The following is a 12,661-nucleotide window of genomic DNA, read 5'->3' on the forward strand; positions in this document are numbered from 1 at the left end:
GCGCGATTTTCTCGAGAGAACGTTCGAACACTTCCGCCTACAATCTTCTCTTTGCCTCTGGAGTCATGACAACCGTCATATGACGGAAATGCCGCTGCTGATTGGCCATGGGCCCGATAGACTCAAGCGTCGCTACCTCGACGGCTTTTGTGCGCGCCAGCTGGGTTTGTGGTGGAGGGTAGAGTAGAAGTCGCCGTTAACGAGGCATTGACCTTTGATTGCCCCTTTCTTTTTCCCCCGCCATGACTTCAGAACGGGAAGCGGGCAGTGAGGTAAGCGGGGAAACGGCGATCAGGCTGGGTCTGCGGAGAAGTGACAATAAAGACCGGCTTTTCTTTAAGTCTCCCTGGCCGTTGTTATGTAACCGGCAGTGAGAATTTCCCCTCCCCCCGCGATCCCGGTAAAGACAAAGCAAAGGAAGCCCGTGTCTGAGGTTTCTTCCTGGTAAAGCACGTCGCTTGTACCCGTCCTAGCGGGTGCTTCGAAGTGAACGTGTAGATGACTGTCCTTTAATTTCCGGTGGGGGGTTGTTCGTTTTCTGTGGAAGGAAAAGAGGAACCGCACAGCAAATAGAAGTGAAGTTCTAGGGAGCGCAGCCAATGGCATTTTAAGAAGGCACATCTTGAGTCTGTTTTCACAACACCCTAAATCATAGTTAACAAACTGCAGTGGAAAGCCCGAAGCCAAACAAAATAGGTCACGTTAAACCATAATGTTAATTCGTTTTAGTTTAGTAAGTTATTTGAATACAGCCAGTGTGGTTGGTTATCCACGGTTTGTGGTTAAAATGTTCTGTGAAGGTAGAAAATATACCGCAGCCATTATCATTACAGAAAATTAATCCATTCCATTCCACCTCCAAGATGGCTAAAGTTCAAATGAATCTTGCCTATTGAACTTTTTTTGTCAGTACCTGTAATGGCCTTGCACCTAATTTCTGTTCTCTAAAGCAGTCCTTGAAGTGCTGCCATTTTTCTCCATTTGTTTGTTTTTCAAGGACACTCTTGTATTTGAATGGCAAAACCTCCCACAAAAAGCTAAAGTTCAGTGCTTTTTCCAATAAAAGGAATCTGTTTTATTCAGTCAATATATTTATTTGACTTTTAAGACTTGTCTGGAAGGCAATATAAGGTACCTTACAAAATAAAACAGTAAAAATCAGTATTGTAATTCCATTTGTAAATGTAAATGATTTCAAATGAGCTGACTAAAATAAGCATAAATGCTTCCTGAAACTGAGGTCAACTCCCAGGAACTATGTGAATGTGCAAACATAATTTTCTTGGTAGTAATATAGAAATGGTTTACCATTGTCTCCTTCCAGGATTTTGGCTAGGTTCTGCCATCTGCTGTTGGTTAAAAGAAGTCTAGTTGAAAATATTGGCATATCTGTTTAAAGGGGCAGGGAGAGAGAATAATCGCATTTAGTTTAGGGGGTATTGCCTGGAATGGGACTTTTCTGATCATTATGTAATCTATAATACAGCTACTCCTTATTTAGCAGCTACCTCTTTTAGTGACTGTTTGCAAATATGAAGTTAAAAAAAAATCATTTTCTGACCAATGCACCAATGACCAGGCATATGACCACATTTTGTGTGCCTGACAACAATGCACACTGGAGTGAGAGTAACGTGGTGAAGCTGCACAAGAGAACTTTATCTGAAAGAGACGGCAGCAACCAGTGCTCTTTGCAACCCCTCTCTCAGAGTCACATGTTCGCTTAGCAACCATTTCTCTTTCAATTTAAGGAACGAATTGGGGTCACTAAACAAGGAGAGGGGAAATTGCATTCTAGAAGGTGGCGGCGGCATCTAAGTAAATATGACTGGTCTCAAAAGATATACCTCTGAACATTGACTGGTCATTGACCACAACAAACAAACAATATGCTTTGTAGCAGTCACAAAGTTGTCGCTTTGGAACCTGCTTTTTCTTTGCAGAGATGCCAGAATTCACCACTGGGAATAATACTTCAGAAATATAATAGTATTGGGTTATAGAACCTGATTTTTAATTCATATATGCTTTTAAAGCTCTGTGAATGAAACTACAAGAAGCTGGGAAGATAGTACATAGTATGTGGTAGGGAAGTGGCTACGTTATTTATTTATTTGATATAGAGGCCGACCAACTCCAAACTGACTCTGGGATGGTTTATGCTTATAGGAAACAATTAAAAAAAAACCAATAGAAAGGGAATCCCATATGTCCAGACAAACATCCTCCATAAAACATAAAAAAACAGGGCTCCACAAACAGCCTGCCCCAGGGCTGGGAAAACAGTCAATTTTTTTAAAGACTTCCAGAACATCATAAGAGTAGGAGCTACACAGATCTCTGGAAAATGTCATTCCAGAGGGCAGGCTCTCAGGATAGATTGAATTGTTTAATTGAAGGGATTCAAAGCACACTAAAAGTTTAACTTTCTCTTGCTGCTTTTCCATTCTCAGTCATATTACTGGCCCAAAGTGTCTTCTTGAGTTAAAAAAAAAAGCTAATAATATGGCAATTATTTATAATTTGGAACATATACTAGGTGGTTTATTGTGGCATGAGTTTTTACAAACATTGGTGTACCTCCTCAGGCTGTTTTGACCATTTTGCTTATCAAATTTCATTCAGGGTTAAGCCTGTTAGCCTTTAAGATGCCAGATTTTTTTTCACTCAAGATATATTCTTCATGGAATGGGATGGAACAGAAGGGAAGGAGAATTTGACAGTAATAATTCTAAGTAGAGGTATTTCCAAATATAGGTTCTTGATCCTGTTGTATGGCTCACATAAAAGCTTAAGAGATTCCTCTGATCTGCACAAAGTTAATCCTAGTATGTAATTTTTTTCTGGAATAGGAAATGCCCTGTTTTTACACATTTAAAATATAGAGACAACAGTGACATAAATTTAATGTGCAGTTTACTTTTACAGATAAAGTCTTGCTTTGATTTTGCCTAATGGGTCTTTGAAGATAGATCCCCACTCTTGGGCAAATAGCATTTCCTCTGAAAAAGAAATATTTCTTATGGGTGTATGAGTTAATTCTGACTATTTTTCTGGATTATATCTTTTTCCATTTATTAGACCTGTATGTTCATTGTGGAGAAGAGTTATAATTCAGTGGCAGAACACATGTCTTGGCATGCAAAATGTCCTATGTTCAGTTTTTGGCATTTCATAGAAAGTGGTGCATATACTGTATATGGGTGATTATTTAAAATATATTGAAAGACAAATTAAAGCTAGATGATGCAATAGGTCATTAGTATGCTTATCTGCATTTACTAGCTTTTCTCCTGAGCAGCACAGTGCAGCTAGGAAACAGTATTCTCTGCTTTAACTTTGCCATATTGTCTGAAGATATTGCCTGATGCTCCCAATCAAAGAGAGCTTTTATGATTTAAGTTTATGCACATCCTCTGTGGTTAGCAGTGCTAGGAATATTCTGTGGATAACATAATACGTTCAGAACAAACTGGAGACAGTTATTCCACTTGGAAAAGGAACCAGAAAATGTGTGGTTCCATATGGCTTAACAGAACATCTGCAAGCACATTAAGAGTATATACTGTGGTTCCTGACAAGAGTAAACCAATTTACTGTAATGATTGAGAATGTTGTAGAAGCTTATGATAACTGAGTCTTTAATATCTTGGCTCATTGCATAGTATAGAACAATGAGTGATTACAGGTACATACATTTAATATTTTGCTTGGATGGGGATGGGCTTTTTAAAAACATTATTTATTGCTTCTCAGCCTTTTGGCTAAGATCAAGTATAGTATCTGTTCTTACCACTTTTTAATTTATGAATTATTTATTTCATCCCAAAGGGTAACCATGATGATCTAGTGGCAAAAAACAAAACAAAACCTGTGATGCCAAGTCATAAAATTTTGAAAATGACTAACGATTCCAGTGTATTGGAATTGTCAGAGAAACGTAAAAATTATTCAATGAGAAGATTTTAGCTTAATATATTTGCAAGAAGATTTAATGTGTATGTTTCAATTTTTGATTAAATATGCATTTTAAGTAATCAGGGTAAGTTTGCCAAATTGCAACTGCATTAATTTCAAAAATAAATAATTAATATTGTGAACGGAAACCTTAAGTTTCCTGTAGTGTCTCTAGAACTGCGTAAATAACCACTAGAGGGTGCACAGTGAACATGCATTTGACTGCTAGCTGAATCCCTTGCTTCAGTTTGGTTTCTCCTTTATAAATGAGACAACACAGGGCCAGTGCAGAGGTACTACAGTGTGTATGTGTATTATTATTTTCAGCCCGAATCAAGCCAATGCAGGATGAAGGCCTTTTCACTGAAGGTTATGGACCGTGATCTACCTGGGTGGTTCGGTGCGGATTGGTAGATAGATATTTTTTGACTTCCTAGTCTAGGGCTGAGACTGGCCCAAAGTCACCCAGCCAGCTTCAGCACCTTAACTGCTACACTATGCCGACTCTATCTTTCACGCACATATATACAAAAACATGCATGCCTACATAGACACAGATACATATACTAGGATTAAGGTATTAGAGTGTGTAACAAGGACACATGTTTCCTCTTTCACAAATGTTTCTTTCTTCTTCTACTTTAAATTACATCTGACTTGTAATTAAACTTGTAATGCAAGAACTTAACTAGGGTAAAAGGATATTAGGGAGATTCCTGCAAAAGAAGAGAGATTGAGGAAAGGGAGGAAGTGTGTGGACTTAAAGCCTATAGAGAGTCTTTTAACTTCATTTAATAGCAAAGATAGAAAGGCACTGTGTCTGTACTGCCAATAATGTCTTTTCTGCTGCTGTTAATTTCAAGAGATAACTGAAATTGATAGAAAACCAGCTTTTGTATTCCATGCAATATAGTGTTAGATGAGTAGGTATATGTATATATGTACATATCTTTAAAGCAACTATTTGCTTAAGCCATTAAATTATTGATGCAGTTTTGAATATACAGTTGGCACTTTAATTTCTTCATACTTGTTTGAAGAGCAGAAGAATCATTTTTTTTCTCTCATGTACATAGGGTTTTTTACTTATTGTGGATAATCTCAAAGTAAATATAATTAAAAACTCTTTTGTATATCAGGGCATCAAGTTATCAGCAGAGGTCAAACCATTTGTCCCCAAATTTGCAGCAGTAACAGTGGCATGGTCAGAACCCTCAGAAGCATGTGTCTTTCCTGGATATTATACTACGTGCTACCCATATATTCAGGAGCCACCAGTGGATAAGTATGTACTCTTTTACATCTCATTTTTGAGAAAACTATTAACTTCCCAAGATCCTGAATTTAGTTTTCTAAGTGGTTTGGTGAATTACATTTATTTGGTTATTTATTTATTTAAGCAATTTATATGGCTCCCCGTTTCAACAATAACTCTGAGTGACATCATTGATATATTATTTCAGCATTTTAGACTACAGCATTGAATTTATTTCTCATAGGACATTTTAAAGTTGATAAGTTTTTCTTATCCCTAAATGTCCTACTTTTATTATCTGTAGAATAGCTTCTTGTTCCTGAATTCTTCTATCTGCTACTAGAAATGTCCCATTAGAATGTATGGGAAATTATACTGCACTGCACTTTATGTTAACCCTACTATGTGAGTTCCCATCACCACTCCAAAATAAATAAAGTTTCTTTTATTTGGGGGGGGGGTAATTAAAAATCGTAGTATTACAAAGTAATGTATGTATACATTTAAATGCCTACAACTGAACAGCATGTGGCTATTTTTCTTACACAGTAGAAATCGGGGCTAATTTTTCATCCCTAACTCTGAAGGCTGGATTAGGATATTGATTTCAACTGCAAACAAGGCCCCCCAAGTACTAAACTGTCATTTGAGTCGTGTTATCTTATAATTTGGACTGATCATCTCTGTAACCCATACTGCAGGTTCATTGCAATACAGGCCCCTCTCACTTGTAGACCAAGTAATGCTACTTGCATTCTTAATAGGATTTATTTATTTTGTGTCTTTGAGTCAGTTTTTGACTCCTGGCAACTGCCAGGACAAGTCCCTGCAGTTTTCTTGGCAATGTTTTCAGAAATGGTTTGCCATTACCTGCTTCCTAGGGCTGAGAAAGAGTAACAGGCCCAAGATCACGCTTAGGCTTTGTGCCTAAGGTGGGACTAGAACACATGGTCTCCCAGGTTCTAGGGTGATGATTTAACCACTACACCAAATTGGATCTCAGGTTTCATTTCTACCATGTATTTATCCAGTTAGTTTCTATTTATTTCTCAATTAGAATGATTTTTTAAAAGTTTTATTTACAAATTACACAAAATTAACACAACACCTAAATACACTAAAAAACCCCACACAATTAACAAAAATATTTAAACTTAAAAAAAACAATTAATAGAAACAAAAAAAAGAAAAGAAATAAAAAACCCAAACAAACTGAGAAAGAAAAAGGGGAAAAAAACACCCTATCTTATAAAGTGATATTATTCCAGATGTTAAGGAATAGCTTTTGGAAATGTGTGATCAGTCTATTTTGGAAAAGACAATATTTACTATTAATCAAAGTATGAAGCAATAAGTACTACTATGGCAGAGATTTTGTAAAATTTTACAATAATATTTTGTATTAATCATATAGTAGTATATGGTGCTTATTAGTAAACCAGTGACTATTAATAAAATTAATATATAAGAATGAAATGTGTTCTTTTAAAACATGCTATGAATTGTTCATGGATAAACTGATATCCACAGATCTAAAAACATTGTAAAATGATTTTGCAGAAGAGAGCTTAAATGGAAAGAAGATAGTTGAAGACAGAGAGAAACTCTGAGTTATCAATTCCTTTGTATTGTTAGATTCTTTTACTATTGGGAAAAAAAGTATAGCTTACCATTTAATCACTAAAGGGAAAAACCTGTTCTATTTAAAGTCAGTCACTCCAAAAAACAAACACCTAAAGATAAATGCTGATACTTTTACAATTTGTGATGTTCATTATAACGTTCCATTATAAGTTGATCAGAAATCTAAACTTCTGGCACTTCATATTTTCCAGCTACCTTCTTCCCTTTCTCAGTATATTACTGCTTGCAATTTATGGAAGAAATTCTACATCTGTAACCTAAAACATGTATTTCTGAGTTCAGTTAATCATCTTTGATTTCATATTTTATGTCATTTTATGTTTATTCCTCCTCAAAGGACACTTAGCAAAATAAACTAAGTTTATTTACAGCTTTAGAAAGCTATAAAGCTATGTTTCTACATTATAACAATTGGTTCATAAATTGTTGCATTCAAATACCACACATAAAATGGTATTGAATAAAAACATACTTCTACAATGCGATTATTTTTCTACTGTAAAATATTGGTTTTGAATATGGTATGAATAATGTGTTCTGCTAAAAATCAATATGTTTATTTTATTTAAGACAACAGCTATATATTGAAGATGTACCATGGGATACCTCCACCTGTCTTTCCCAATGTGCATCTCAGAATCTTACAGGTTGTACTTCTCTTGAGGAGTACACCAATTCTTCTTATTCTCTTGGTGCCGCACCAAATATATATGCAGTTTCCAATTTCCAGAGTCAGAACAGCTCTACTAGACAGGGTAGAGGGTACACCAAACAGGCTTCTTTCATCAGAAAAGAAGGTGCATGTTTTTCCAGGGTAAGTGATGACAGTTTATACAGCTAATTTCTGTCTTTCTGTATTCTCCTTCTATTGCTTCTTGCTCTCCAACTCCAAAGAAGCAGTCAGTGCTGTTGAACATTGCCTCAGCTGATTATGAACTAATCAGCTAAATGAAAACCTGATGGATGTTCTATTGGTTAATAGCTACCCCAATCTGGGTATTCAGGTTTAGCTTGCAGTGGATGACCTTGCATTCCAGCTGAATAAAAGGGGTCCTCATTCTGGCATACTTTCTGATCCTTTCTGATCCTTAGCTATCATTGGATTCACAAGTTACGGCTGTGTTAAAGAGCATGTTTGCACAATTAGGTCCGCTGTGACCATTCATAAGGCAATCAGATTTGGTAACACTTATTCATGCTTTGAATTTCAATGCATCTGTTACAAAGAGCACTACATAGAGTTATCATTGAAAAGAAGTCCGGAATGCAGCAGCTAAGCTGCTAACCATTACTTGAATCATATACCTGGATCTGTATTACTACAGTTTGTTTTCTGAGCAGAAGTTAAGGAGTTGGTATTAACCCTTTTTAAGGTTTTAATGTTTAGATGACTATCTGAGAAACCATCTTCCTGATATGAACATGTCTGAATATTAAGATCTGCAGGAGAGGCTCAGCTGTATGTCCTCTCTCTCCAAGGCCTGATTGTTAGATATAGGTGGAAGGGCCCTCTTCTGCAATACTCCCAGTAAGAAATAGGTTCTCCTGGCAGTATCTTTCCTTTAGGTGTAGTCTGTGTTTTTCTTTAACGTTCATTTTGTTTTGTTTGTATTTTAATAAATGTGAAGTCAGGATATAAGTGGAATAAACAAGGAAATAATTTAGGAAAATCATCTTGGAATATGTATTGTTTTTCTTTGTTATTTTGTACAGAGATGGCTGAAAAATAATGAAGCTAGATTGGAGAATAGAAGGCCTAATGGAAGTGATTTTACCAGCAGATCAACAGAAAATTCATCTTATATTGCTCTGCATAGCAGAAATCCTATTAAATCTGGTACAGTGATTTACATGATTGGAAATAAAGAGGCCAGAATACATAGTGAGATCACTTTCAGTTAATATATGTTCTTAGATTTTTTTCTAAGTCATTGTTGCATAAGTTTAGGCATCATGAACTATTTGTTTTTTAAAGTGACGAATAGTTTTGGCTCTTTAAAGTTTTGTTAAAATGCAGCACTTTCCCATTCACACAGAGAAACTATTCTAAAATATTCTCTCTAATTGAACAAAGAGGTTCCTACAAAAATCTTTGAGAAAAAAAATCAGAATTTTCATGTAGCTGGAACAGGGCACAATTGTGTGCATCTGCAAATAGACACCTAAATCAAAAGGGAGAGGAAATGAAGGGGGGGGGAACCTAATTAGAACTGAATATGCTTAGTGGGGATATAATCATTGGCTGGCTTGGCTGGGGAAAGAGATGAAAATCAAGATAGTATACCAGGTGGTAGAATGAAGCAGCTTGAATCTTGAGCAGAATATTTTGTTGCAGGACCTGGCTTGCATATAATAACTGTTAAAAAGAATCAACTGATTATATGTCATTGAAAAAGGTAACCATTATTGTTCACATTTTGTTTTAAATTAGATAGGCCTATTAAAGTTACAAATGGAAAGTTCAAGCAAATTGCAAATACTGAGCATCTTCCAGAACCTGCCTTTGAAATGACCTTGTCAGATTTCCCAAAACTGCAAGATCTGGAAAGTAACAGTCTCCTGGATCTTCAGAAACATGCCTGGGGGCCAGTGCGCTCAGCAGAAGGAGATAAGCTACCTTTGACACTTCCAGGAAAACTTGCAATTTCAAACATAATCAAAGAGGTTAGCCACTCGATAGTCTTTGGAGCGTTGAACATTGAGGTGTTAATATGAAACTACTTGCTGATCAGTGCAACTGCCAATTTCTATTGAGGAAAATGAATATAAATGTCTCATCAAAAATGTCAGTTCCCATTGAATGCTAGAGAAAATTTAAAAATTCTTAGCTACCAAAAATGTTCCTCTAAGTCTTCCTAAAATGGCATTCCTATTTCATTTTGAAAATTATTTTATAAGTTACTTATAAAAGATCCTTTTTTGAAAAAACAGGCAAGACTTATTTTGATTTATATTTATAAAGAAAAAGACTTGGATTACTAACTAAAAATGATTTTATTTTTCTTATACTAAGTTATGTATTTATATAATGATTTTTGCATGGGTTGGCTTATACCTCCTTTTTGAAGTAATTTTTGTAGTTGTCTCACAGTGAGAGCAATGCCTCGAAAGCATTAATATGGCTTCCCTGTACTATCAAGCGGGTGGTAAATATTAACAAATCATAAATATAAATACTAAATATATTTTAATTAGACAGCCTAGTATATATTGGTCAAACGTGAGTTTTGGTGTACTCTCTTGCATACCCGTGGTTGTGTTAAATGGGCCTAATAAATTAAAGTTCAACCATAGTTGTTGTTTTGCTCAACTTAGTTAAAGGATTGAATTTCTCCAATCCCTTTTACATTTTTTTCATTTTTGTTTAAATTTAGCTTCATTTATCAGACACAAATAGATAGGAAATTCAGTTATAAGTAGTAATAATCAGTCTGCAAAATATAAACCCACCTATTCGCAATGAATTCTGTATAAGAGACTTAGAGGTTTTAAATATGAGGTTAGCTCTTGGCAAATTTAAGGGGATGAGGTTTTTAAGACTGGCAAAAAAAAAATTAAATATATTTTTGGTATTTTATATTTTTGTAAATTTGTAAGTAAATGTAACTAAATATGGATTTTCCATTGTACATAAATTACACACTAGATCCTGAAGAGTTCCTTTAATGGAGCAAGATGTTTCCTTCAACCACCAAAGCTACTCGGCACCAGTTTTTTATTTTATTAGGAACTATCATTTCATTTATTACTGTGGTGAGGTTACTCACTTTATGATTGATTCTGAGTAGTGGTGCATGTGATAAATTACTTTTAAAATATGCTAAGTTGTGCATGTTTTCAATTAAAGTATTAATATTTACCGCAGGATGAAGTATCTCGGAAAAAGCATTTCCCAACAAGACCCTTAAGTTCTTCATCAGATCCTGGAGGTAAGCACTATCCAGCAGAATATATCCTGGCTTCAAGCTGATGCTATATCCTGCTTCTTTAGAGCTTCTTTAAAGCACTAATTCACATTGCATTCCTTACTGTATCAATAAATGTGCTTAAAATCCAGTCATTCCATGGATAAAATATCCACAAATGCGATTAGTCTGTTTTGGAGTATGTAACAATCATTGCGGAACTCCATTTTTCATGTTATATATAAAATACAAATCATGATTTCGTATATAGATTTACAGTCCAGTATGTAAACAGAAGATTTATTAATATTTATATGTCAGGCTCTCCTTAACTATGTGCAGCAAAAATATGTGTTCAAATGAGAATAACACTTTTTTTGAGGAGGGGGAATACATCTCCAAAATGGTTCCTTTGGAAAGGGTTCCTTAGAAAACTTGGCATAGCCTATTGAAGGTGTATCTTGCTGAATTTTAGTGGTTGATATTACTTAGAAAGTTTGAATAGTATATTCTGTCTGTTCTCAGTTCCTCAGGCACATTCAGGTCTTTTCACTGAGTCACCCTTGTCTTGGGCCACTGTGCTGTCACAAACTCCCAAAAAAGTTGTTTCAGTTCCAGCTTCAGTTCTTGCAAGCAATCATTCTGGAAGTAAAAAAACAGATAATGTTCCTGAAGACTATAAGGTATAAAGATTGGTATCCAAGCTCTTTTACTGTTTTATAATTAACCAGAATTTTACAGACCCTGCAGTATAAAATATTTAAATGTATGTATTTGTAAGAGGTAATTTGTGATTTTAAAAAAATCAAACACAAGAATAGTATTCTTGTCTTGAAGAATAATAATAAATCTATTTCTCTAGGATATTTTTAAATGGCAAAGGTATAAAAATGTTTTAAATGAGTAAATAAAATTAAATAATCCATTTTTTTCTTTCTTTTTCTGTGCATAATCACTCTCCTGATCAACTTTCCTTGATTTCTACCACATGTCTCTTCTTCTATCTATATTTCTTCACTTCCTTACAACTTGCTATTAATTTTTCTTAGACTGTTTTCTATTCTTTTAATTAAAATGTCTTCCTATTAATCTTGAAGAAAATCCTGATTTTCATATCTTAGTTATAGGTCTAAGATGCATTTATACTCATGTTGTGAAACTGAGCAGAGTTGCTAGAATAAGGACAGAGTTATGACACAGGGAGTCATTTTGCTACCTGTGATTCCAGGTAGGAAAACATGTTTTCACTATGTGAGACTAAGAGCTTATCTGAATTGTATTTGAGGGTAGATGATTACAATTTCATCTTATGGACTAAACTTGAAGCCTTATTCTACAATACAATCTTGAAATTATTTTATTCCTCTCCTAACAAATTATTTACTTCTACTTATACAGCAATCAGAAACAAGAGAAAATGCAAGTGACCTTGAAGAAATAGCAGATAAGAAGAAGAAAAAGAAGAAGAAAAAGAAAGCCAGATCATGCAGTGAAGTAGAGAAGCTTCACACCCAGAGCATTTTAGTTCAGGAACCTCCAAGAATTGAGGTGCTAAAGCTAATTATCTGATACAACTAATTATTTATTCATGTGTCTGTGAAGGACTTACAGCCTACTTTAATTTAAAGAAATAGAAAAATAATTATGATTTATCACAAGAAAGAATTTTCCCATTATAGGAAATGATAACATATATTCATTAAGAATAGTCAGTAGGATCAACTTGGGTAAGCTTCACATAACAATCCAAAATCACATAAAATAAAAATTAACCGTAAGTTCCAGGTTTTAGTATAAGATTTCTCCCTTACCCATTTAAAGTGCCAGATCCTATTTAAGAATAAAGCTCTACCTTTTTTATTATACTTTTTAGTGCCATGTGTAGTAATGATACACATAA

At 34.9% G+C, this 12,661-nt stretch overlaps 1 protein-coding gene and 1 pseudogene across 3 annotated transcripts in view; both read left to right on the plus strand.

Moving 5' to 3' along the window:
• The first annotated feature begins 140 nt into the window (after positions 1 to 140).
• SECISBP2 (SECIS binding protein 2) overlaps positions 141 to 12,661 on the plus strand; it is a 33,599-nt gene continuing 21,078 nt past the window's right edge. The window contains exons 1-8 of one of the 3 annotated variants that reach the window (XM_063295244.1): positions 141 to 272; positions 5,097 to 5,242; positions 7,427 to 7,670; positions 8,570 to 8,738; positions 9,288 to 9,520; positions 10,722 to 10,785; positions 11,287 to 11,444; positions 12,160 to 12,309. In XM_063295244.1, coding sequence (XP_063151314.1) covers positions 243 to 272; positions 5,097 to 5,242; positions 7,427 to 7,670; positions 8,570 to 8,738; positions 9,288 to 9,520; positions 10,722 to 10,785; positions 11,287 to 11,444; positions 12,160 to 12,309 — 1,194 coding nt within the window. In that variant the 5' untranslated portion in view covers positions 141 to 242. The remainder of the gene's footprint in view (positions 273 to 5,096; positions 5,243 to 7,426; positions 7,671 to 8,569; positions 8,739 to 9,287; positions 9,521 to 10,721; positions 10,786 to 11,286; positions 11,445 to 12,159; positions 12,310 to 12,661) is intronic. The other 2 variants (XM_063295245.1, XM_063295246.1) reach the window with 2 other exon arrangements.
• Positions 3,745 to 3,841, plus strand: LOC134492628 (U2 spliceosomal RNA; annotated as a pseudogene).

Source organism: Candoia aspera, chromosome 2, assembly GCF_035149785.1.
Source record: "Candoia aspera isolate rCanAsp1 chromosome 2, rCanAsp1.hap2, whole genome shotgun sequence".
NCBI classification, from domain to species: domain Eukaryota; kingdom Metazoa; phylum Chordata; class Lepidosauria; order Squamata; family Boidae; genus Candoia; species Candoia aspera.